Consider the following 26,911-nt stretch of genomic DNA (forward strand, 5'->3'; position numbering starts at 1 on the left):
CAGTAGATTGATAGTAAGATATACAGATGCTAGACAGTAAAAGAGTAATACAGATAGAAAGTTAAAAAGACTGACATAGAGACAGTAAGACAGATGCACATAAGTTTGATTGACACAGCTTTGCATTGCACTTACTATTTCTCTTTATATAAAAACTCCCCTGGGTTTGACCATGAGTATGATTGTGTGTGTGTGTGTGTGTGTGTGTGTGTGTGTGTGTGTGTGTGTGTGTGTGTGTGTGTGTGTGTGTGTGTGTGAGAGTGAGAGTGAGAGTGAGTGAGAGAGAGAGAGAGAGAGAGAGAGAGAACAGATGATGCTCACAAGCACATAGATGCATGTATGCATTCAGGAGCACATGTGGGTGAGAAACCAATTAAATTGACTGCCCACAGCATACAAACACTCTTAAGCAAGACTGAACTCCACAGTGAAAGATCAAAGACATCGGAAACAAGAAGCTATCACAACTGAATAACTGGAAATGGTCCATCTAACTTAAACAGCCTTCCATTTAAATTGAAATAATGTTTAATAATGTAGAACTCAGAATAATAAAAACCTTTCTAAGATAAGTTAGAAAAGTTCATGAGACAGACTATGAGAAACCTGTGGCTGTGTGGAAATACGGCCCCACAAGTTCATTTGTAAACAGTCCTGTGTGCTGCGATCACTCTCCTCTCTCTTATTACCTAACTTGACAGAGCAAATTCGATTTTAACCCCACGCAGGCCTGACACACATGCATGTACACTCAAACGTAGCCATTATTACCACCCACAGTTTACTGAACTCTGTGACCCTGCCTTTCAGTGACATCACAAACATACTGTGAAAATCCACATTAACACAGAGGCAAAAAATATAACCTGTCCTGACATACATACACACACACACACACGCCTTTGTTTAGAGATCTCAGGGAATAAACGTCGTTGTCAGCTTTGGAAGTTTCAGGTTTCATGGAGAGGAACCAGTCTGTGTGTGAGATACAGAGAGAGAGAGACATGTTTGTGCAACAAGACGTGTTTGACAGTTTATCAGCAAGTGGTAACAACCCCAGAATGAATAAAGGATAAAAACAGAGATGAACAGGATACATGATGACACAAGATTGCATATGCATATCAAAAAGTAGAGTGCAACCATCCACGTTAACACAGGTTATTCATTTTTCTAGTGTAATGGCGTAAAAAATATTTAATGCAATTAACGCAGGGGTGGAGCTAGGGTTGGCCACCTCACTCAGAACTGCTGCATCTGTCTCTTTTTTTCTTGACAAGAATTGTGTTTATTTAGATGTAGAACATCTTTACGACCACATCAAACGGGGGATTTTTCAGACGCTCACTCCAGCTTCGCCTCAGTGCCAGGCGCTGAAATGGTACAGATGACAAGGAGCTTCAGTAGAACATCAGTGAACTGCGGTCAGATGAGATGTCAGGTCATGTGTCAACAAAAAAAAAAGTCCTGTCAGCCGTTATACTGTGCTCATAGCACATGCTTTTCAATTGCTCGCATGAATACGGCGGCGGCGCTGTAGCCTGTTTCATTTTATATTAAAGCGCAAATAAACTATGCATGTCACATTCATGTCATGGTTAGCAGCGGCAGCTCTTAAAGTAATAGCAGCCCAATAACCTAATAACCCATCTGCTGTGAAGTCTGTTAATCAAAAAAAAAAAAAAAAAAAAAAAAAAAAGGAAATCAATAATTTTTTTAGCTTTAAGGATTCATCTATATTTAAAGCTGCAGTATGTACGTTTTGCCTTTTTGCCTTTATCTCTGTTTGAAAACCTGCAATTTAAGTTATTTTCGGAATTTTCTTCATTATGTGGGTTGTGCTCTGGCACGGCTTCAGCGCGGATGAATCTAATGTTTTGAGGTGAATGTGTGGCAGACTGGCAGTCAGTCACCACACCGGTGTGGGTATTTACTGTACTTCACAATCACAGATTCTAACCTAAATTTTGAAATATATGACCCAAATAAGAATTTTCACCAGATATTGTCATCTGAACACGTAAGTAACAAGTCTGCCACGTTTGTTCTGACCAATTAAGGAAAAAAACTTTACAATCAAGCGCGCTACCAATGGTGATTAAGTGTTACGATCGGTTAGCTCACATCACATCAATCCAGGCAAATTATTATTGTTAAACTTTATTCTCAAATTCTTAAAGGGATAGTTCACCCAAAAATGAAAATTTGATGTTTATCTGCTTACCCCTAGGGCATCCAAGAAGTAGGTGACTGTTTCTTCAGTTGAACACAAACTAAGATTTTTAACTCAGACTGTTGCAGTCTGTCAGTCTTATAATGGAGGTGAATGGGAATCATGGCTAAAACATACAATAAAAACACAGATTTACACAAAGTAGATGCATTTAGGAATCTTTAAGATTACTTACAACAGAACAGCAACGCATTTTATGGACAATCGTTTCGTGAACTTAGGAGAGGAGGTAATTCTGACTTTGCTATGACAATCTGGCACTTTTGAATCAGCTACTGTAAGTATGTTTTGTTATTAGTTTAAGTATTTGCTATTGACTGTTCAAATGTGTAGTTTTTCACGTCATGTATGTATGTGTATGTGTGTGTGTGTGTGAGTGTGTGAGAGAGAGAGAGAGAGAGAGACAGAGAGAGAGAGAGAGACAGAGAGAGAGAGAGAGAGAGAGGGTCACACAGTGGAGTCAGCTGTCTTAACCGTCCATGGCTTGTGTACTGCAAACACATAGGAGCTTCATCACTGTGTCGGTCGCGCGACTCTGTTCCCCTTCTAGGGTTGAACTGATGGTAAAACTAAGGACATTATTAACTGTCTTTACATTTATTTTGAAAGATGAAGCTCGCGTTTTTTGAACATTAAAGCATGTCAACATATTCTGTTACTCCAAATACACAAAATAATGATCTTTAAAAAAAGCATATGATGCGATTTCAAATTTTCCTTTCTCTTTGGAGTGTTTCAAGCTCTTGATGAATAAAGAAGATCTGTAAAGTTGCAAAGACTGAAGTCTCAAATCCAAAGAGATATTCTTTATAAAATTAATCCTCGTCCACGCCCCCCTGAAACGGCTCGTTCTAACACGCCCCCACATCTCTACGTAACTATGTGGGAAGATTTGCATAACGCCTGCCAATGTTTAATGTTTGATAACTTTATTAAATTTCTGTATATTTCGTACTTGCTGAAGGGTACAGGTAAATATGACATTTATTATAATGGGCTTATGTGAAGATTTTTTTTAAGTTTACTTAAATTAGAAGAAGTTGTTATTTTTTAAAGTCTAATAAATGTTAAAATTGATAGCTCTCAGTTATATTATAATTTTAGTATAGTCAATATAAAATATAGAAAAGTATATTTAAAAACTTTAAAAGGTGTTGTATGTAAGTTTTTGACTCTACTAAAGCATAAAAATACCATAATATGGTAACATGCTAAGTTAACATACTTGTTTATCTGAAAAACAATGCTACAGTCAGTAAATCTCCCTTGAAAATGTGTGTTCCGGGCCGGAATGTCGGTCTCTGTTTTGGTTTTTGAAACCCGCCCACTGCCAGTTTACCAAATTGTATTTCAGCACCCCGGGTTGCCAGTTGGCGGAAAACACAGCGCATTTCATTTCATTCATTGTCAAGTGCGCTCGTTCCTGTTGGTATCATCAATCTGGCAACCTGCGTGTGCCTCAAATCTGAGGAGGAGGGGCCGGGTGAAAAAAACCCTCTCCAATATTTTGAATTTGGACTGCAATACCACTCAGTGTCAATCCTACATACAGCACCTTTAAAGGGATACTCCACCCCAAAATGAATTTTTTCTCATTAATCACTTACCCCCATGTCATTGCAAACCCGTGAATGCTTCGTTCGTCTTCAGAACACAATTTAAGATATTTTGGATGAAAACCGGGAGGCCTGTGACTGTCCCATTGACTGCCAAGTAAATAATAGTGTCAAGGTCCATAAAAGGTATGAAAGTCGCCGTCAGAATACTCCATCTGCCATCAGATGTGCAATCTGGGTTATATGAGGCGACGGGAACACTTTTTGTAAGCAAAGAAAACAAAAATAACGACGTTTTTCAACAATTCCTTTGTCAACAGTCTCCTCTGTGTCTCTCCATATCACTGTATGCTGCGAATGCTCTTCTGTATCAGCCGCACCAAAAGGATGCGCTGTTTCTACGTGTATTTTGCTTTGATTTGAAAGAAAACAGAGCATCCTTGTGTCGCGGATGATACAGAAGAGCATACGCAGCATGTGTGATATGCAGAGACGCAGAGGAGACTAAAATTTTCATTTTGGGGTGGAGTATTTAATGTTAGGTGTGATTGGTTGTGATTAATTTCAGAAAAAAAAATTCGGAATAATTAGTTATTTTTAGTCAATTGACAGCACGATAATATATATATATATATTTTTATGTTGAATACACACGTTTAAATTCAGAATTAGCATAAAAAAGATTGAAACCCATCATAATCCTACATATTTTTTATACCATGGTCCTCAGTGTCCATCTCACTCCAAAAAAAATGTCAAGCTCCAGCAATCATCATGAGTCGGTACATTGTTTCTCCTGAAATGTAATTTTCCAATTAACTGACATCAAAGGACCAGACATAAATATACCACTCAAGAAGAATTAGGAATTAGGAGGGACAAGGGTAGTTTGAGGAAAGGATTATTTTCTCATGATGATGTTTTCAGTAATGTTGTCTCATGTCATCTCTCAGGGGTTTGTGTTGCAGTCAGCTGACTGGCCAGTGTGTAAGAGTGTGTGTGTGTATTTTGCAGTGTGTCCTAAGGCTCTGACACACAAACCGAAGCAAACTGGTGTTGAGTGTACACTAGGGTGGAGACAGGATCCACACGCACAGACATATTAAACTCTGCTGTGACGGTGTCTCATTTCACAGCACAAACCTTTAATGGGTCACCTGGGAGGAGATTTTTGGCAAAGGTTCTTCTAAATGGGGCATTTGAGTTTGACTGTGTGAACTAAGAATACAAAGTGGTTCTCACACAGAGTGCGACTCAGGAGATAGGTAAACAAATATATGGATTGTCAGTGGTGTGATGGGTATAAAAAGTGTTTAAACATGCATCATCCTACTTAACCGCATGAAACAAAACAGGGAATGTAATGTCTTCTCAAACTTTTCTTACAAGAGGAACTCAAAGTCTCTTTCCCCTTAAAAATCATGCCTCAGATGGTAGGTTTAACATGGCAGCAAGGTATAACTAAGGAACCATGCTAACTCAACAATAAGACAAGTGGATATGTAACACACCTGATCCAAAACTACCCTAATATTGGGTTTTAGATTAAACAACATTCAGGAAGACAGATATACCTAGCATACCAGGCAATCCAAATGAATGTTAATTTTTACATGTACTAATACATTTAAACCTTTTTTTTAATTGAACAAGCATATTAATGTATTCATCAGTTAATGTATTATCAAGAAAATTAATTAACAAATCTTAAAAGATCAAAGTTAGAAAGTTAAACGTTAATTTTTAAAGCCAATGCTTTAATATTATTTAACTGAAACTTACTTACACTAATGCATTTTTAACATTTAATAAATGCTGTGAAAGTATTGCTCATTAATTCATGTTAGCTATTGACTCCACTAATGTATACAAAAACACCTACTGTATAGATACATAAAAATTAAAGTTGTAAAAATGTCATGTTTAATTCAATGTTACTTGCCAATTCTTTGTAATTATTTGTGAAAAATAATAGTGATTTTTCAGTGTGTATATAACTATATAAACATGAGAATTTTATTTTTATATATATATATATACACATACATACACACACACACACACACACATAAAATAAAATAATGATATCACTGTGTACATATAAATAGGACAGCCTCATTAGCATCTGCCTATAATGAAATTTAAATTTAAAAAGGGTGTCTAAATAAATAATATTACATTTCTCATGGTCTGACAATGCCACGTTCACAAACCGTCAATTTAACAGATTTCCAGTTACTTTCTGCTGACTCACTGGGATTTTGGCCATCACACCCAGTAAAGCTCCTTCATCATGACATTTTCCATTGTTAAAAATGCTACATAAATACATATGAATTAAACTGTGTGACCTTTGCTACTTACAGTCTTACCTTAAACACATAAAAGTGACCGACCCTGCCTCAAATACTAAACAACTGTGTGTGTCAGGTAAACAAGAATTAGAAACAATTAGGTAGTGTTTCAATTGAAATTTGTTTTAGCAGTTCTCATATAGAAACTATAGCACACACCCATGTATTCATACGTAAAAAGTCACAAGGTAAATTCTGTGGAACAAACTTCTTAAACATCCTTCTCATCTTGAATGAGTTTTGGATGGATACGAAATGGGACAGGGCAAACAAGCCAAACTCAAGATAAATGGTTTGTGCAAATAAGCTAGGAAACCAGACGCCTAACATACAACCCAAACAATCAGCCATTGCATATGTACAGTAATATGGCAGAGACAAATTAAGGATTGTATAATATCGTACACTCTCTTTACATGCAAAATGAGAGAGCCATTTGAAGAGAACAAGAAAGATGACAGAGAAATTAGATGTTTTCAATCAGGCAAAGCATTCATGGAAAATGTTGTCAGGTGACCGTATCATCCTGAGGACAATTCTGACTTAAAAAAAGTGTAGTCCCATGCTGCTTGAAGCAGTTGAGTTCAGTTATAAGTTAACAAATGTCAGCCTATCATCAAAGCAAAGCTAGTTTGAAGGCGTCTAAGCTTGTCTGAACTGCAGTTTAAAGAGTAAGTGAGGACACGGTATACATATGGTCTTCTTTTGAAGTTAGAAGACAAACAATGAAATTCAATGGAATATCTGATTTTAATATCTAATTTGTCAGTTTGGTGTGAGGGAGTCAAAATAGCTAAGAAAATTCCCAAAAGATGTCAAGTTTTGCTGGGTAACTTCGTGTAGAGTATATTGCAATATTTTATTATTATGTGGCAGATGTGACTTTGAAGCAAAAAAAAAGTACAGTGCGAGAAATAGAAGAAAAGTAAAGGTTTTTTTTCCATCTAAATTCTATTACAACACCTTGAAGGGTTTCAACCTGCAACTTCTGGATAACCAGCCCAAGTTTTTCACAACCAAGCTAAAAAGTTATTTTGTTATTATAATCACTAAAACAAAACAAAAAAAATTTGGTTACTTGAAACAATTTACATGTTAACTGAAATATTAGGTCACACAATACTGTAAGGTACAATTCTCATTTAAACTAATATCAGTTTTGCCTCAAACTCCTAATTTGCTTATTAATGGTTAGTAAAGTAGTACTTTTACTCCACTACATTTCCTAATTAAAATGTATACTTTTACTCCGATACATTTCCCCGAAGCATATACGTTACTTACTACAAAATAGTCAGAAATCAGAAGAACACGGACTACAAGAAAGCAGGTTTGAAGAATCAGTGGTCTGGCGTCTGCAAGTTAGACTCCTAAAAACACCTGTGCTCATGTGCCAACAAGTGTGCGCACAACCACGAATGATTCATTTCTCACTCAAGTCAAGTCAGGGGTGTGCGATACAGCATCGTCTGCGATAATATGGTTAGTGTTGTTGTAATGATGTGCGATCTGACATTATCAAGTATATCACCAAATCACACACACAGTGCATGCATGTGATTTATTAGTTTATTAAAACTCAAAATTCCAGGCATTCTAAATTGTAGATGGCAAAAATGCTTCTGTATGCTTTTTTATGTTTATATAATTTAATATAGTTAACTTAATCTATATCACACAAAGAGTACAGTTTTTCTTCAAATATTAGCATGAACACCCTTAATAATCATTTTATACAAGTTCAGTAAATCAATAAGTGACCTATGTTTTAGACATAATATTGTTTGTTTTTGCCAACAAAAATAGTACCAAACAAAGATCACAGCACTGTTTTTCATCTCTAAGCAATGGACAGTGTTTACTTATTGAATGAATCAGCTTTTTGAATGAATCAGTTGAATAAATGATTCAGTGATTCACTCATTAACACAGTCAAATGCTTTGTTTCTGAATGAATCAGCAAAAATATATATATTTGCTTCTTTTCCATTTTGCATTTACTTGTACTTTTACTTTCAATACTTAAGTACGTTTAAGATTTTAAAAATACTTTTTGTACTTAAGTACAATAAATATCACATACATTAAGACTTTTACTCAAGTAATATTCTAATGGTGACTTAAACTTCTACCAAAGTAATTTTCTGGTAAGATATCTGTACTTTTACTTGAGTATGGCTTTCAGGTACTTTATACACCACTAAGAATATGTGCTTTATAAGAACTAATAAACAGCCAATGTGTTAATAATAGGCATGCTAATAGGCAACTAGTTAATAGTTAGAACTGTTCTCTTTAGTAGAAGTGTTACCAAAAAAAAGTTATATATATATTTTTTTATATATATATACACACACACACACACACACATATATATATATATATATAAATACATATACATACATATACATACATACAGTACACATTTCCGCTAGTTGCCAATGCAACATTGATCATGTTTATTCAGCTTAACTTTGTATTAAAATGTATTAAAACTTAAAAATGAACAAAAACTAATAAAATTAAAGCAATAAAATTAATTCAATTTATATTATTAAAAACTATATAAGCATCTCAAAGATACTAAAATAGCACTGATTAGTACTAAATGTTATGTACTGTATGTTATGATGGCGAGTTCATGCCCAAGTGAATAACTGCACTATTCTTATCAGCATTTAACATTTATCAAGTCAGGGTTCTTCAACTCTGACCCTTGAAAGATCAGCTCCAGCCCTGATGAAAGACACCTGAACAAGCTAACCAAGATCTTCAGGATTACTTAAAAAATTACAGGCAAATGAGCTAAACTCTGCAAACCAGTGATATACAGTATCATATGACTGTTTCCAATGCCAAGTAAAAACACCTACAACAATAAAACCGGTTAAACCATCAACATTAACCTCATAAATATCATGCCAATTTCTTGTTTAAATCCAATATCGATTGCGTTGTTCTCTGATGATAAACAGGTGTTGGAAAAAAGAGATAGCCTTGTGTGACAGTACAGATGGGTCATGTAATATCACCATTCTCAAATAAAACCCAATCCAACAGTCTGAACATTCTGTTCTCTGTCGGCATGCAAATGTATACCAACATGTAAATATGGGACCTGATATATGAAAATGAAATGATATATGAAAACAAATGCAGCTGTATTGTTTTGATTTGTTGCTACTAGTGCTGTCAAATGATTAATCGCGAATAAATCGCATCCAAAATAAAGGTTTTTGTTTACATGTGTGCTGTGTATATTTATTATGTATATATAAATACACACACATACAGTATACATTTTAAAAATATTTACATGTATATATATTTATGTTCTTATATTTTATATATACATAATAAATATACAGAGTGTACACACATATATCATGTAAAGAAAAACTTTTATTTTGGTTGTGATTAATGTTTGACAGCACTAGTTGCTACGTGTGTGTTCCAAAAATCCAGACAGACTGAAAACAAAGATGACTAATTCAACAAACACATTAGGTGTCACTGTTGCTCACACATGAACACACAGATGCATCGGTGTTGGTTTTGTGTATGTTGCAAGACCTCAATCACTTTTCAATTTATGGCCTGACTTTAACGAGAGTCTTGAGGGCCTGGTGTCGTTTCACACTGTACACAAACTCACAGACACGCACCCCCTGCGGCTCCGCGCTCTGGCTCACCGCCATTAATCACTCGCTCGCAGAATCCAGCATAGGTCATAGCAGGTTCAGCGCTTGAAACTCAAGTTACTACATCAGAGATGGATCACTCATGCACAGAATGCCGTATTAGTATTTGTACGTGCATGAGGGGAAAGCTGACACACATAAATAAAGAAAAGAGTAAATAAGAAAATCTAGCGAATCTTAATTAATCCCACTGCGGCAGACCTGTGCGCTCTTGCCATTTTAAACGAACACATACACCACTCTGAGAAGTAACACACAAGCTTAAAGTTGATGTGCAATCAAAAAAGACCCCATTCATTTATTTAATGCTTGTTTTAGGTCTTATGGGCGATTCATCAATGCTCTGACAAACATTTTCATTTATGCATTTGGGAGATGCAAAGCAACCTACAGGGCATTCAAAGTATGCACTTTTATCTGTCCATGCATTCCATGGGAATCAAACCTACAACAATAGTGCTATGCTCTACTACTTTAGCTACCAATATAATAAAAAGAATAATAATTTAAATATTTAGTTATTTTAATTATTAAATAAATGACTACATTATTTGAATGATTAGAAATTAAATAATTTTAAATAATAATACTGATTTATTATACACAAACAATAAAATAAATCAGTATGATTTAATTATTACTGTATATATAATATTTAACTGATTTAATCTTTTTTATTATTTGAATTTATATTTCAGAATTTATGGTATATTTACTGTTTTATAATTTGAAATCTAACTTCTTACAAACATCTCTCTTACTAAATATATTTCTTAAGTTGTGTTGGTTTGATATAAATTTTGTTACTTATTGCACACAAATCAAACACAAGAGTGGCCAAGTACTTTTTGGGGTGACAGTAGAGTTGTAAACAGAAACTTACAGATTCAATCTGCTGCGCATTTGAGCAAGAGAGCGTATGATTTTAGTTGCAGATGCAGGCAGAGTGTAATCTTATCTAGTCTGAGGGCAGTGCCAGTATAAATACAAAGACACTCTGATGAACTCACACACAGAAAGACCTCTGTGGAGCATGCACAAGAAATTACAAAAGATTCCATCTTTGTGAAGCATATTGACAGATCTCAAGCACTGCTAAAACCTGCTAAAATCTCAAGATTTTAATCACACTAATGCACTGTCCGTATCACAAACACAGCAGCAGCATTTATTCCATTCCCACGCTCCGCAAGAGACTACATTGAGCAATGCATGTTGTGCCCATGTCATGCACACCAATGCCTGAGCAGAGTCTGATGCCCACCGGTCACTAAGGGTCAGACGATCCTCGTGAGATCATTTAGAAACCACATGTGCGCATAACCCATCTACAGCATTCATCAGTAGTAATATCCTGTCCAAAATAATGCCCAAAAAGCACTGCCAACCATAAAATATGCCACGCTTACTGGAAATGTGACCTTCAAACTCTAGAAAACAGCATAACTGACATCAACTTCTGGGAACAAATTTGAACGAAGGTCAGAAACATTAAGGCTGGGTGATATTACAGTATATACTGTGTGATTGTAGAAATATCAACAAATAGAGATTTTGCCACATACCTTGGGATATCAGTGGTAATGAGTGCTGTACATTATTCAGATGCATCACGTAGACTTCATCTGACGTACATCAGCTAATTGACTTGGAATATGGCTCACAATCAGGGTCTGGAGTCTGTTTGTAATATCATTTTTCTGTTTTTACTCACTCAAGTGTTACATAATGTGAATGTTTGTGCACTGATGCCAGACGTATTCGTTTGTTATGAATGGTCTTATCTTTTGGTCCGTGTCCATGAAGTTCCAAATTAAAAGTAATAAATCACATAGAATTCACTGGATTATTTATAAATTGGCAGCACCACATGACTGTTGCATATATAAACCATTTTTTAATTTAATTTCCAGGAATTATAACTATAATATAATAAACATGTTTCCATGATATATGTATTATTACTATGACTTTATGAATCATTCTGAGAAGGAATTAAAAGCTATTCTAATGACAGACATCTGCATCTACTTTTTATTATATACACCCATATACACAACCATTTAAAAGTTCAGGCTCAGCAATACATGCTGTTCTTTAAAACTTTCTATTCATCACAGAATCCTGAAAAAAAGTATCATGGCTTCCACAAAAAATATAAAGCAGCACAGCTGTTTTTATCTTTAATAGGAGTGGGAAATGTTTCTTGAGCACCGAACCCAACGTATTAGAATGGTTTCTGAAGGATCATGTGACACTGAAGACTGGAGTGAAGGCTGCAGAAGAATTCAGCTTTTGCCCTTGAATAAAATGTTTAAATATATTAAATAAACAGTTAATTGTAATTGTAATAATATTTCACAATATTACTGTTACTGCATTTTTAATTAAATAAATGCAGCTTTGATGAGTATAAGAGACTTAAAAAAAGAATTTTACCAACCCCCAAATTTTGAACAGTAGTGTATATTATATCCATATAAACAATCTGCTTTTCTGATACATAGCATACATTAATAAATGATTGAATAACTTAATTGCAGTAGCAAAATTAACCTGACCTCTCAGGATGTCCTATACGTCTTGATAACGGAAATCATACCTCAGCAGACTGCCATGGGTTCAACCTCAAAGCTAAAGCCGCGTCCTGTTTTCAAATTTTTTTTAGTTGTTCTAGACTCGAATGTGCTTGCGCATGCCAACGAGCATAAATAAAGTTATTTTCTTTCCTTTGGAAAGGGAGCTTAAGGCAAGGCATTGTGGGAAATGACAGAAAGGATAGGAAAGAGGAAGGAAGGGCTTTGACTGCTGGCACAGACCTAGACAAATATACACATCCACACACACTCGCAAGTGGAAACGCAAGCGGCGTGTGAAAGGAAAGCAACTCTCATCTCCAAGAAAATAGTGTCCGCTCGGAGGATGCTAAGGAAAGATATGATGGGGGTCGAGGGCCAAAAAAAGATACTGACACTTTTCCGTTCAGGATTTCACACTTGTGACAATGCTTGACAAATGCACATACGTCGTAGGGCACTCATTATACAACAATAGTGCACACTTGAAAAGTACAGGCTTTACAAACAATCCCTCTGGCTGACCCCGTGAAGTCCAAAGAGTGTGTGTGGGGTGTACAGGGTGTACATTAAAGAGGAAATGCTCAGTATGACTGCAACCTCATAAGCTTGTGAGAGTCATTAGTTCTGTACTAAAACCTAGCGAGCTTCTTCACTTTAGTGTCTACATTGGCTGTTACCTTCTAAGCCAGCATCCAAGTTGAAATGTAATCACTAGCGACTGATTTGAAACAATCCTTACGGGAAAAATACTGCTTCTCAAGCACACTCTGAGGGCTTAAAAACAAAGAAAAATCGAGTCCATTAGCACTTTGATTTGGTGAAGCTGAGTGCGATGCCTGCATTCTTTGATTTGATTGGTAATTTCAAGCATTTTGACACTGTTGAGCACTGTAGAGCATTGTTGGACCACTGAGGCAGACCAGCCTTTTAAAACCTTAAAGCAATTAGTAATGGAGAGAAGCATCAAGCATACCAAATATCACAAAGCACAAATTGGGTTTATCTGATTACTTAGGGGACATGTCCCCCTCGATGTCTATGGTTGTTATGGCCAAAGAGGAACAAACAATGGCAAGGGAGGTATACTTTCGATTTAAGTATCTGTGTACCTTACTTGAAGTCTGATGTTATCAATGACTTCATTGGCTACTTTAAATGAAAAACTACATACTGTAGCAAAAAGTGCCAAATGCCACAAAGAAATGCAACAGAAACAACTTTTAAATGCCAAAGAATCTCCAATCATTTCAGTTTCTCTCAACTTCGATGGTTTCTCGTACAAACATACATGAGAACAGACTAGGATGCCAGACATACAAGTCTCATACCTGCAATAAATCACTCAGGTAACATCGCATGCGTGTCTAATGGATAATAGCTACAGGGCTCAGAGCGCATTGTCTGTTATCAACTCTTACATGTGGCTCCGATGGCTGTGGCAGAGATCCAGGGCTCAGCACAGGAGATCCCGAGGGGCTGCAGAGCTCAGGGAACGGGTTCGGAATTGCTGGCAAAGACGCTGGACGAACTTGCAACTCTTCTTCCTGAAGTCGCCTACAAGGTGAGACACAAAGAGGCAAGAAAAAAAGAGGTTGTACTTGTACTTTTGCACTGAACTCACCTTTAAAATTATTTTAAAATGCATACCGTTCCTAACACTAAAACACGTAGATAAGATATCATCGGTTCATTAACAATGCAGTATTCCTGATATCATCCGTGTTTTAATCAATATGAAGCTGAGCAGGGAATTAAAGCCTGAAAACTTCAGAGATGTAATGTGAATGAAAAATAAATCAGAAGAATCCGCATGAAATTCTCACCACCGCATTACGGATTCTACTACAGAATATATGAATGAAACCGAGAGATTTGAAACCCACTTAGCCAACTGAGAACCGGTTCATGAACTCTCATAGAGTTTGGCAGAGTTCAGCAGACAGACACCTAAACTGCAGATGCTAAACTCGTCTTCGGGTCTTTGATCTACATCAATAAGACTGGGAATAATACATGACTGCCTCAGCACAGTTAGAGAGACCATAATAACTGAGAGAATTTTTTAAATCTGAACCGTAGCAGGGGGTGGGCCGTTCAGGGTTCATGGCCGAGTCAGAACGAAAGAAGACTGCTTGTCTGTGTGAGTGTGTAGAGATGGGAACCTCTGAGTGAACCCATCTCGGTGTGTGTATGCGTGTGAAACTACACCCTGCTGTCATAGAGATCAGAGAAGAGCAGATGAAAGACAGCAAACCATACAGAAGCCCTGCAGAAAGGTGAGGTGTAAAAGAGTGGATAAGAACAAGCAGTCAGAGGATTCTGGGGAGAGAATATATTATGACTATGAACAGAAAGATGACTTTAAAATGTAGCAAGAGTAGATAACATAAAATCAACAGTGCCTGAGGGGAGAGTATGAATACAGTTTCTTTGATCCAGATCAACCCACTGATAAATAAGTAACATTACAAATAAATAAAGAGGGAATATATACTAAGTCATTTAAAATATTTTAATGAATAATTAAATAATTAACTGTAGTAACGTTTTAACCGCTTTTTTTGATTATTAAATCACACAAAATTAAATTCACAGCACTAGATATAATCAATGACTTGATAATTACAATGTGTGATACAAGCAGGGTTTCAACAGCTTTTGACCAAATCATTTTCAGTTTATATAATTTCATAAAAATTGATGAAATAATAAAATATTAGAGCATATCTCAGCACAGCTACACTACTGTTTGAATGGTAGTTAGTCAAATTTTATTAAATAAATGAATACTTATTCATCAAGGTTTCAATTGCATTAAATTGATCATAAATGACAGTAAAGAATTTTACATGTACAAATAAAATCTGTTTAAATGAAATGCTGCTCTTTTGAACTTTTTATGAGAAAGAATCATGAAATATTAAGCAGCACAACTATTTTCAATATTGATAATAATAAGAAATGTTTCGCGAGTACCAAATCAGCATATTAGAATGATTTTTGAAGAATCACGTGTTACTGAAGACTGGAGGAATGATGCTGAAAATTTGGCAACTTTTAAGATTTATTAAAACATAAAAAATACAATTTAAACTCTAATAATATTTCACAATATTTCTATATTTTTGATACTTCATTGTTTCTTAAGGTAATGCAAAAAAAAAAAATACCAGTTAAAACACACTTAAATGCGTGAATATACAATATAATATAATGTGTATAAATATACATTACCTGACGGCCTGTATGTGCATTGGCTGTGATCGCCGGAGCTTGTGGGCAGGAGAGTGGGGGGCGGACACTTTATTACTAGGGGCCCGTGGCAGTGGGGCCACTCTGTTGCCATGGAGTCCATTGCCATCAGTGCTGTGCAAGAGTGGGGCTGAGTCCGAATGCTGCGTCCCACAGGTTGCATAGATGCTCTCATAGGAAGAAAGAGAGGCCATGTCATTAAAAATACACTCAATACACACACAATACTATGCAGCAAAAAAAAACATGCATGGAAAGAGATTGAGTCCTAGATCATTCACAAGCCACAATACTAACAGTAGACTCAGAAATACACTCAATTCACATACAATAGGATGCTGTAATTAATCATTGATTATTATGCATATTAACTGAGAGACTGTGTGTAATATTTATACTATCATTTGTCTAGCAGAATAACCTTTTCAATAAAAAAAATTTCAATTATGAAAAATGTAAAATTATAGACTAAAACAAAAAATTATAAGACTAAAACAGAAAACAGCCATGTTAAATTGTAATAATATTTCACAATATTATTTTTTCATTAAATGTATTCTTGCTAAAGAGACTAAAGAAGAGTTTTTTTTTTTTTAAATCTTGAGATCCAAATTCCTGAAAGGTAATATGTATTATACGTAACACCATACAATTCATTCAAATGAACTAAAAAAGAAAAATCAATGTTATGTAAATTTCTTATATATTCTAAAATAAAATGTTACATTGCACTGAACCATGGCACCACCACATCAATTTTTCATTAGGGAATTTCACAATTTCACTTTAAATCAATTATGTCAAAACCATTAAATCAATCTTGTCAAGTTTTGTAGTAGTAAGGCATTCTCACACTAACACCACCACGTGTGACCGTCGGCTAGATTGTGGAATGCAATTTTAGCTTCACGCCAGACATAATGGGATGCATGTCATCCAAAGTGTTCCATTTTTGACTCACAGAACATTCTTCCAAAAGTCTTGGGGATCAGCCAGGTGCTCTTTGGCAGATGACAGTTTATGTTCTTGGTTAGCAGTGGTTTCCACATTGCTCCTCTCGCAGCCCACATTTCTTTGGAAGAGTTTTTTAGGATCCACTGTGGCTTCCTGGATGATTTTAAGCCGAGCCTTTGGACACACTTTGACAGATCGGCCACAGAACATTCACCACCATGTCCACTTGTTTTCCATATGCATTATGGTTTAGTGGTGTCCCAGAATTTCAGAAATTGATTTAACTGTGTTGAGGCAAAAACTGTAGTTACCAGTTTTCCATTAGGTTTCAAGAAATTTTCTTTTAAGTATGGTTCGTTTAATTGAATATATATGCATCCTGAAATGGTGTAGCATAACGATTTAGGATCTAGGACAGTTATCAAGATTTAATGGTCTTATTTGAACAGTATCTGCATAAACTATATTAAAACAATGCACTAAATGTACAATGCCGCTAACAATATATAGCCACAAGATGGCAGTATCAAATTAAATGACTAAAGTTATTGCTTTGGTCACATTTCCCAGTGTTCCCTGATCTTTTTGAATCCCTCTAATCTGACACAGAGAAATTTATCTTGAGTCAATGACCCCATAACTTTACTCACTGACATCCAAAACCAAACAGTCCACCAATCTTGCTCACACAGAAAACACATCAGCACAATACATTCTGTTCTGTGGGAGGAACAGCAGGTGGTTTGTGGAATTGCTCTGTAATAACGGTACATGCCTGTTAAATGAAGCAAGCTGGACAGGTTCAATAGCTGGCGTGTATTTTCACTAACTTGGTTGATGACTGAAATGCTTTAATCTACTAATTCTCATCTGGTTTTGCCTCATGACCTCAAATGGTAACCTCCACAGTACCAAAACTTTATTTCATCATTAGCATTTAGTGTTATTTTTTTTCCTGCCGTTCACAACCTTATCAAAACAGCACTGAGACACATTTTTGGGTCATGACCCATTAGTTGAGAAGCACTTTGTGAAATCGAGACACATAAAAATGAAGCTTTTAAGGCCCTAGAGCAGAGGTCGGCAACCTGCGGCATGAGGGATAATCGCTGACACGCGAGTAATAGGGAAAACTGCATACTGACATACATTTTGAGGTAATAACTTCTCATAGTCACACAGCCTGTTAGGAGCTATAAATACTATTAAAGTGTGAGAATTAACTTGCGCTAGTCTACGGATGCGCGCGCGACCGCTGACAATACTAGGTGCTTCAGATCAAAGCCTCAGCGGTCTAACAGCGCTCGTCAGTGTCAGAATGACTGAGATGGCCAATCAAATCAAAGTAGGCGGGGTTTCCTGTTCACAGAAGCAGAGCGCGAAGTGTCAGTTTAACGTTAAAGAGTGCGAAGAAAGATGAAGCTACAAATAATTTAATATTAGTCAACTTTTAATGATAAGTTTTACGATAGAAATGTTAAATGACCGACAGCTATATCTAGTGATGCAAACTACTCAAATTTTTTTTTCTCAAATATGGCCATTTTGACAGATAGAGAGATGTGTAAATTGTCTGTGTCGGTCTCTCTCTACAAACAATGAAGCTAAGTTTAGTTACTTAAAAAAAACTGATTTTACCCCCCTCCTTGCTGAGAAATATAATGTAGCGATTCAGTATCGATTAATAAAAGTCACATGGCAGCGCTGACAAGTTTATGAGCTACAGAATGTTACTTTTTGCACAGCGCAATCTCAGATCTCTGTGTGCCAGTGGTGTGTGTGTGTGTGTACACGTGCATCAATTAAAGCAGCGCATTAATAGAACTGTGATTAAACTGAACGGTTTTAATGCATTGGCCTTGTCTCACAGACACATACATACAGTGGTGTTCAGTACAGTCACACTGTGTATCTATTATTCAAGAAACTTTTGAAGGCACAGTGGTTAACCAGAAAAATTTAAAATGCCACGTCATGCCGAAAAGGTTGCCGACCTCTGCCCTAGAGTGATGATCTCAAACAACTGGTACACTTAAAAGGCTAGCAAATCATGCTAAATGTAATGCTAGTGTAGTGTGGGTCACCAAAGTGCTTTTCCTTCATCAGTACGAACACTGCTTAAACATGCTTTTAAATTCCAAAAGGTTTTAAATTCCATTTAAAGTCCAAACCACAACTATAATGAAAACAATGCAGGAACAATATTGTTTGATCGCTTTCATTTAACTTTTATCAACTGCAAACAAATGTTAACTAATATATAGTTGTGATGAAACCGAAGTGGCGACATATTTTCTTGCGCATTTCGACATACATCAGAGTGTAACGATTACCAAAAAATTTTTTAATGATTTATTTATGGGCTTTTTTATGACTTTATTTGGACAGGACAATATAGAGAAGAAGGAAAGCAATGGGTGGAGAAAGAGTGGAGCAGGACTTGCAAAGGACCATGAGATGGGATTCAAACTCAGGTCCCTGTGATCACAGTTGTGCTGTATGTCTGTGCATTTACCACGAGGCCATTGGTCTCAACAAAAAAAAAAAAAAAAAAGAACAAATTTAGACGGGAACTTTATTCACTGGTTACTGATCGGACTTTGAGATGTAGGTCTGTTCACTGCACTCAAAGGAGAAGGGACATGAATGTGTTTCATGCCAATTTTAACTAAGCTAGCTAGCGAATATTAATTTAGCAACACCTGAGTTACCTTAGCAACTGACAAACTGACCGATCAGAGAGGCTGATTCGAAAACCGTTCTAAAATCAAAGCTCTGCTCCTGACTTCCTGTAGAATACCAGCAGCGTTTGAACCGCCGTGCATTCCATACATACCCCAGACCCACACACTTCCGCATGTGTCCGAGTGTAAGTGTTCGTGAATGTAAAGAGAGAGCTCGGCAAGTGCCCTGTGCACGAGAGAAGTCTCCTCAAACTCAAACATGCACATAAAATAAGATGAATAGGACTATAAAACAATGTTAGATCCAGATCTACAAGTACAAGATCTTCAAGAAGTACAGCAAGTACAAGTGACAACATAGGTTCTTTTTATATGTTATCATGGTGATACCATGTTTTCGCATGTGCTACCAAAAAAACCATGGCATTAACTATCTAAATGTAAAAGAACATGCTATTACCATGGTATTTTAAAAATTACATTACTATATTACATGGTGATGCTATAGGCTCTTGTATGTTACCATCCTGTTCTCACACTTGTTGCACACTCGCAAATTATAAATCCTCAATGCATCTTATTCAAGTTAAACTCTTGACTGCATGCTGGATTGTTTTCAGGGCAGGTTTTAGAAAGAGGGGCATGTCTAATTGACCCTTTGCAAGACCTGACCCCCTTACTTTCTGTTGCTATTAAAGCAAGAAATAAACATGAATGAACATTAGAAGGTATTTTATTTCAACTGTGGAAAGATGTCAGTACACGCTTTTTTAAATTCAAGTCCACCTACATTAATCTACTCTCGGTTTCGGTGGATTCTGCGATATGATCGGTCAGATCGCCTGTCAACCAAGCTCCCTGTGAAGGTTCTAATTTAGTGGACAAGTCTGACAAACATTCCAGAACGTTCCTTACAACCATAAGTTCACTCTGGTTTATCAGTTATTGTAAGAGGGACACTATACCTTGATTATTAATATCAGACCTTGTCAAACAGCTAACAATAACAAACAATACAGTGCAAATAAATGGTCAGTTAGCTAGAGCTAATTATAACATTCATTAGCAATCTATAAGGAAGAGTCCTAGCTAGCAGTGATTTTTTCAATAGGGGATACACAGATCTCTTCAGTGGCCAATACTGTCAGACAGACTGTCTCTTTCCTGTTGTTTTTCTTTCAGCTCTCCTTCCTCACTGTGGAACTGTGTTTCAGAAGACGGTCCAACCTCATGTGCCCAGCTCTCTCTCTCTCTTTGTGTGTGTACTGAATATAGGTCACCTCATATAACTCCAGCCTCAACTTATAGAGCACAAGCATGCAAGTACAAGCATGTACTCATACACCCCCACCCACCTAATGGCTTGCCACAGATGACCAGAAACAAACACAACAAGAAAGATTTATAGGTTTTTACACTGTGTGTGTATCCTCAAGTGTGTGTCTGTGTATGTATGGGATACAGGAGTACTGCCATCTCGCCCTGCCCAGTAGGAAGCCTTCAATGATCCCCACGAGGAAATTGGCTTAATACGCAGACTAAATAATGTCTTATTGAGCATCTAAAAAGCAGAAAAGTTTGTGTGAGGATTCAAAGTAGAGGAAAGAAAACATCATTACCTCAGAATATAAACAGTAGACGTTAATAAAAAGTCTGCATCAAGACTCTGTTTACTTAGCATACATATTTGTCCTGAGTAGTTAACTAAATATGACAAACTGTCCCTTTAATCGCAGTTTGATGATGCTCTCATTTGGAAAAATGAATCACAAATAATTTTTATTACTGTTTTCCTGGATGCAGGGATTTTAAAACAAGTTTACACCAAGGTGTTTTTTTTTTCTCGAGGAACTAAATTCCTAAAATACAAAGTCATGCTATATTTATGTATAAAGGATAAATATATATGTGTGAGTGAGTGCATTCTATTACATATAACATATTACATACAAAATAATATAATTGTAAATAAATCTTTCACATATATATATACACACACACACACACATATATACACACACACACATATATATACACACACACACACACATATATACACACACACACACATATATATACACACATATATATATATATACATATATACATATATATATACATATACATATATATATATATATATATATATATATATATATATATATACTGTATATATACCCATACATATATGTACATATATCAACTTTCTGACCTCCTAGGGGCTCACTGGACCCAGTTCCCAAACCTCTGCTTTAACTGGTAGGGTTACCACTATAAATTAGTATTTAGAATTATATAAAAACAACAGACAGCCAAGAAGATGCATGTATCAATGTCAGCATTTCTTACAACCCTGACCAGTGTTACCAGCCCACAGTGTATATATGTCTACACACAATAGCCTGCTGTGGCTTTCTGAACTCTATATGCTTCAGAGCAGTGACACGTTAAAGCAAGGCAGCATCTGGAGAGCAGAGCAGGACATAGACACACACACTCATGCACACAAGATCTGCGGCCAACAGCCTTGCTCACGGCTATAAAACGGTTAGCGATTCGGGGAAGGCCTTGGGGCTTGCACAGCTCGTGGAGGATATACAACACTAAGTGCACACAACCGCTGCAGCTACAGGAGGGGTCACCAGTAACCTCTGTGACCTTACAGAACCCAGTGACCTCCACAATGCTACTGAGGACAAACACTGCCTGTGCAATCTAATTAGATGTTGCCACTCAAAATGCAACAGAACTAAAGTAATTGAATGTACAGGAACAAAACCAGAGAACGACCTTTTAATAACCCACCTGGGTGATTAGGAGAATTCCGATTGGACGACTGCTGGAAGCGTGAACCGATGAGATTTGATGGTCTGTGAGAGGGGGTGCGGTCAACATTGTCCTGAAGAGAGAAAAAAAAAGTAGGAACATAAAAATTATATATATGAAGAGATGCATGCAAGCTGATATCTCCGCCACTTTATGCCATGACCAATACTTTATGAGAATTTCAGTCTATAGTGTGCTTCTAATGTGGATACTTCTAATCTTTAATGGAACCATTAAAGATTAGAAGAAGGGAAGTATATCAGTAAATAAGTTTTGATCTATTTCTCCCATAAACCTATTTATAAATGTATATATTGTATGTGGACTGAATGCAAAAACAGAATCAATGTGAGCAAAAAATATATGTAACGCATGTCTTTGACAGTAGCAATTACATGCATATGTGTATGAAATTCCCATCCATCATTCCCAATGCATCAACATAGAATTCCGCACACACAGCCTCACACCATATAATTCAAAGCAGAATGCACAAAGCTGGAAGAAGTGGTCCAAGAAAAAAATAATAAAAAATAAAGCCACATTTTCAATTTCCAGTTTTCTAGGAAAAATAAGAACATAGAAGCCGAGTTTCCAGGAACTAGCCTCTGCCAGAGGTCTCCATGCTCTCTTTTCTTCCTGCCTTCTTTCTATTTCTTTCTTCTGCTCTCTCTTCACGCTGCACCAAGCCAGCCGGCTCTCAGAAAAGAGAAAAACATCTATAAAAACGAGAAGGGAAATTTACAGCTCTGAGAAAGCTTCTCTATTGCTTAAGCCAGTGTACTGTTAATCTTGAGCAGAACAGACCAAAAAAAGTCAACAAATGCTGAACACCAACACCAACAGAAGGTATTCACTTTTTATTTGCTCATTTAAACAGGGTTTAATTTGGGCCACATTACTTAAAATTCAAACTGTAACGGCTTTTTACTCTATTCAAGGACACTCAAAAGTGGAACGCACCAGTATCTGTAGCAGGGGATGACAGAGGAATGCGAGAGGGTGTGTGTGTATATATATATGTGTGTGTGTTGTACTTGGATGGGCTCCAGGCCTTGTGTCCGTTATGTAAACCTTAACCCCCAGCTGATTCCCCAGGGCAACAAAGGCAGTGAATTTCCTAGAAAGGCAGGTCACGTGACCCAAGTAAAGCCTTGGCTATTGACTAGGCTAAAGAGTGGTTAGAAATCCAAAGCATTTTGGAGTTGACCTCTAACCCCGAAAGCTATAACTTGGCCATTCTAGGTGCTGATGTGATACACAAACATAAACACAACTGCTCAACTTTCCCATTTGGCTCTTAGTGACCAGACAGCCAGCTATAAACCTGAAACACAATTCCAAGTCTCCTTTTGACCTATGACCTCTGAACCTAATCGTCATCCTCATCAACTACAAGCAACTTAAGACTTGCAACTCTCCAACGAACTAATCCCTAAGGAAAAGAAATAACAGATAACAGACTGACTGAACTAAATTTGCAGATATGATACTAAGAAACATTAAACAAAGATGTACACTTCTCAGGAAAAAAATTGATGAGAGTACATATAGAGAAACACTGGGTAGGAAGAAAAGAACTGTAGACCAAAGTGTAGAAGTGTAGACAAAAAAAAATAAAAAATAATAAGAGGATGAAAAAATAGTAAGAAAATACAGGGATAAACTGATATAAAACGGAACATGAACTGAGAAACCAAAATTCCCGATTAGAAAATAATAATATATAATAGATAGGACAGAACAAGAAAGGCTATTAATAATCTTTCATTGCGTAAAAAGTATTATAATATGAAAATGCTCCAATACAGACTGGTACAAAGTGCTTATGCGCATCCTGTGTGCAGAATGATGCTCTTGAAGCAACACAGAGTCACAGCACATAGTGCTCTGCATAGAAAAGTTCAAAACACAAAGAGAAGAGATACTGATGCGTAGTATATTATATCTGTGTGATAGTTTATTGAGCATTTTCGTTTAACAGTTTTAAATCTGTGCTCTTGAAGAGAGCAACCAAACCGAGCAACCAAGCAACCGAACGAAAAATGCAGTTTGAATACTGAATATATTGAATGCTGGATAACAGACAGAAAGAAGAGTTTATGTGAACTTGAAGTTAATGACTTAAATATTCATCTGTACCTCACATTAAACTATGAAACGCCTTCAGAACACTTGGAATATAGTGCATGGAAACTTTATGGTGCTTTATAATGTTTTTATGCATTTTGTGGGGCTTCAAAATAGCACAGAATAGTTAACAAACATTATCGGATTTGGATCGTTCCCTTATGAACGATACCCAATCCGGCAGGAAATGGCAGTATCGGATTGGTGCATCCCTAAATACAACTGCACTCATGGTGACCCAAGTTCGAATCCCATCTCATGGTCCTTTCCAAGCCCGTTCGCCTCCATCTCCACCCAATGCTGTCTGCTCTATACTGTCCTGTCCAAATAAAGGCATAAAAAAAGCCTATAAAAAAAGTTAATAAATCCAAAAATAAATTAATTATTAAATTATCATACACATGAATAAATATGTTGCATTTCATTTTGGTATTAGTTTGCATTCATTTTTATCATTAACTTTGGCTTAATTTGAATCTAAAGAAATTGGATTTTTGAATGTTTTATTAATAATTTAATTAGGTATTTAACAATTTATTTAAATATTTATTTAAAGATTTAATTTTAAGTATTTTGGTCATATTATTAATAAATAAATGTGAAAGTAGACTACGGTCCCTTTAATGCCTCAAAGAGAAAAAGAGCAGAACCACAGTGCAAGCCAGGGTGCCTGAGTTGTGTATGCCTGAAGTGAATATTTGGGCTCCATTGCCCCCCTGCTTGGGAAGATCCAGGCCAGGTGCCTGTGGCTCTGAGAAACCCCCTGCAGAGTTATATACAGCCACAGACAGAGGGCGGCCCACACCCCTGCCTTCACCGTATACACTCAAGCTCTGCCACGTTCACAAGCACCAGCCACTTGTATAGCCATCCCAGGTGGGGGCAGGGAAGAAGGGGGAGGGTCTGAGAAAGAAACTGTTTGTGGAAGTGCTGGATAGTTTATCAAATTTAAATGTAAGGAGTCATATTAGAGAGAGTGAGAAGACAAGCAGAGTCAAATATAGAGAGAGGGCTGACTGCGTAGCCCGGGTATAAATAGCAACAGCCACCACTTTGAATGTCAGCTGTGCAGCACCATGGCAACGCCATGGTGACGAAAGGCATGCGGACATGCCACAGAACCCTCGGGAACCGCTGTGCTGAAGCGATGAGTCCCCTTGTGCTGATTCAGGTGGATTTGTGCATGTGAGCGCTCAGGTTTGCGTGCAGATTCCGCTCAAGGAGTCATTTCTGCACAGTCAGGAAACACTGACACAGTGCCCTGCTGAACTTGAAAGCTCTGTGGACTCCATTGCTTCAGAAGGAGCAATACAGATACTTCTATACTAGGCTTTACCTGGTAGTTTGGATGATGGGGGAAGTAGTCTGGGCATCCAGCTAAGGCCATACTCAGAGTCCCTGCAACTGGGGTGAGCTGTCACATGCAACTCCAAACCCCTGTGTAACAGCCTGAGAGAAAAACAGAAAGAGACTTTAAAAATCGCAAAAATATACCGAATCTCAATAACCAATTTGCAACATTTATACTAAAGAGTAGTATTTTGTATTTGGGAGTAAATCAGTGTTTTCTAAATAGGGAATGAGTCACATACTCATATTTTTTAATTTAAGCGTTGTAACGGAAACTTTTATTTGTTGGACCTACTGAACGAATATGTAAACAAACTGAATCAGTGAGCCATCTGTGAACGAGTCAGTTGAGTGAATGCTTTAGTGAGTCTCTTATAACACACACTGTGAAACCTGATAAGCTAAGAATACTCAAAATATTTGAGTAAAACTCAATTTTTTTTTAAAGTTGATAGAGCTTAAAATTTTTATGACGAGTGGGGCGGGGCTGAGAGCCATGGAAGCCAAGCCGAGCCTTGCTTCCATGATTCCACCCCACTCATCAGAATGATAATTATATACAACTTGCTTCCATTAACAACACATTCATTCAAATCTTTATAGTTGAGTGCTAGTTAGCAACAGCACACTGGTTTGTACTAATGTAGTTATCAAAAAGACTCACAATACTTGCATGTAATTAGTCAAACGACATGCAGTATATTTAAGTGACTTAAGTGAGTGACATACAGCCAAGTATGGTGACCCATACTCAGAATTCGTGCTCTGCATTTAACCCATCTAAAATACACACACACACACACACACACACACACACACACACACACACACACACACACACACACACACACACACACACACACACACACACACACACACACACACACACACACACACACAGTTGAGGGTTCAGTGCCTTCCCCAAGTTTTAGCCTTCAAGTTTTGCTGTCCATTCTCAACCTAACCACAGGCTTTACTCGTCACCACAACGGTAACACTACAAAACCAACATAACAGAAACATATGTAAATCCTAACATACAACATTTAAGTACTAACTCTCTATGTTAATCTTGTGTAAAAACACACAAAATAACACTTCATTTCTACATTTATTTTCCTTGTTGGCTGATGCAAAGCATGCTGGGAACTAGAAAACGCAATCATTTTAAGTTCACCTTACTAGAACAGCATTTTGAGTTTACAGAACTCATTTCAATTAAGTCCAATGAATTTTCATTATTATTTGAGTGAAATTAACTCATTTCATTTAATTAATTTTACTTTTTGGTT

At 36.7% G+C, this 26,911-nt stretch overlaps 1 protein-coding gene across 1 annotated transcript in view; it reads right to left on the bottom strand.

The window, feature by feature from the left end:
• The window catches only part of LOC109055682 (growth factor receptor-bound protein 10-like), a 52,971-nt gene that overhangs the window by 15,918 nt on the left and 10,142 nt on the right, over window positions 1–26,911 (bottom strand). Inside the window, exons 2-6 of the mRNA XM_042745559.1 lie at window positions 25,606–25,718; window positions 22,119–22,212; window positions 21,963–21,964; window positions 15,658–15,902; window positions 13,842–13,977 (exon numbers count right to left, since the gene is read on the bottom strand). Coding sequence (XP_042601493.1) covers window positions 13,842–13,977; window positions 15,658–15,902; window positions 21,963–21,964; window positions 22,119–22,212; window positions 25,606–25,656 — 528 coding nt within the window. The 5' untranslated portion in view covers window positions 25,657–25,718. The remainder of the gene's footprint in view (window positions 1–13,841; window positions 13,978–15,657; window positions 15,903–21,962; window positions 21,965–22,118; window positions 22,213–25,605; window positions 25,719–26,911) is intronic.

This window comes from Cyprinus carpio, chromosome B19 (genome assembly GCF_018340385.1).
Source record: "Cyprinus carpio isolate SPL01 chromosome B19, ASM1834038v1, whole genome shotgun sequence".
Taxonomy (NCBI): Eukaryota; Metazoa; Chordata; class Actinopteri; order Cypriniformes; family Cyprinidae; genus Cyprinus; species Cyprinus carpio.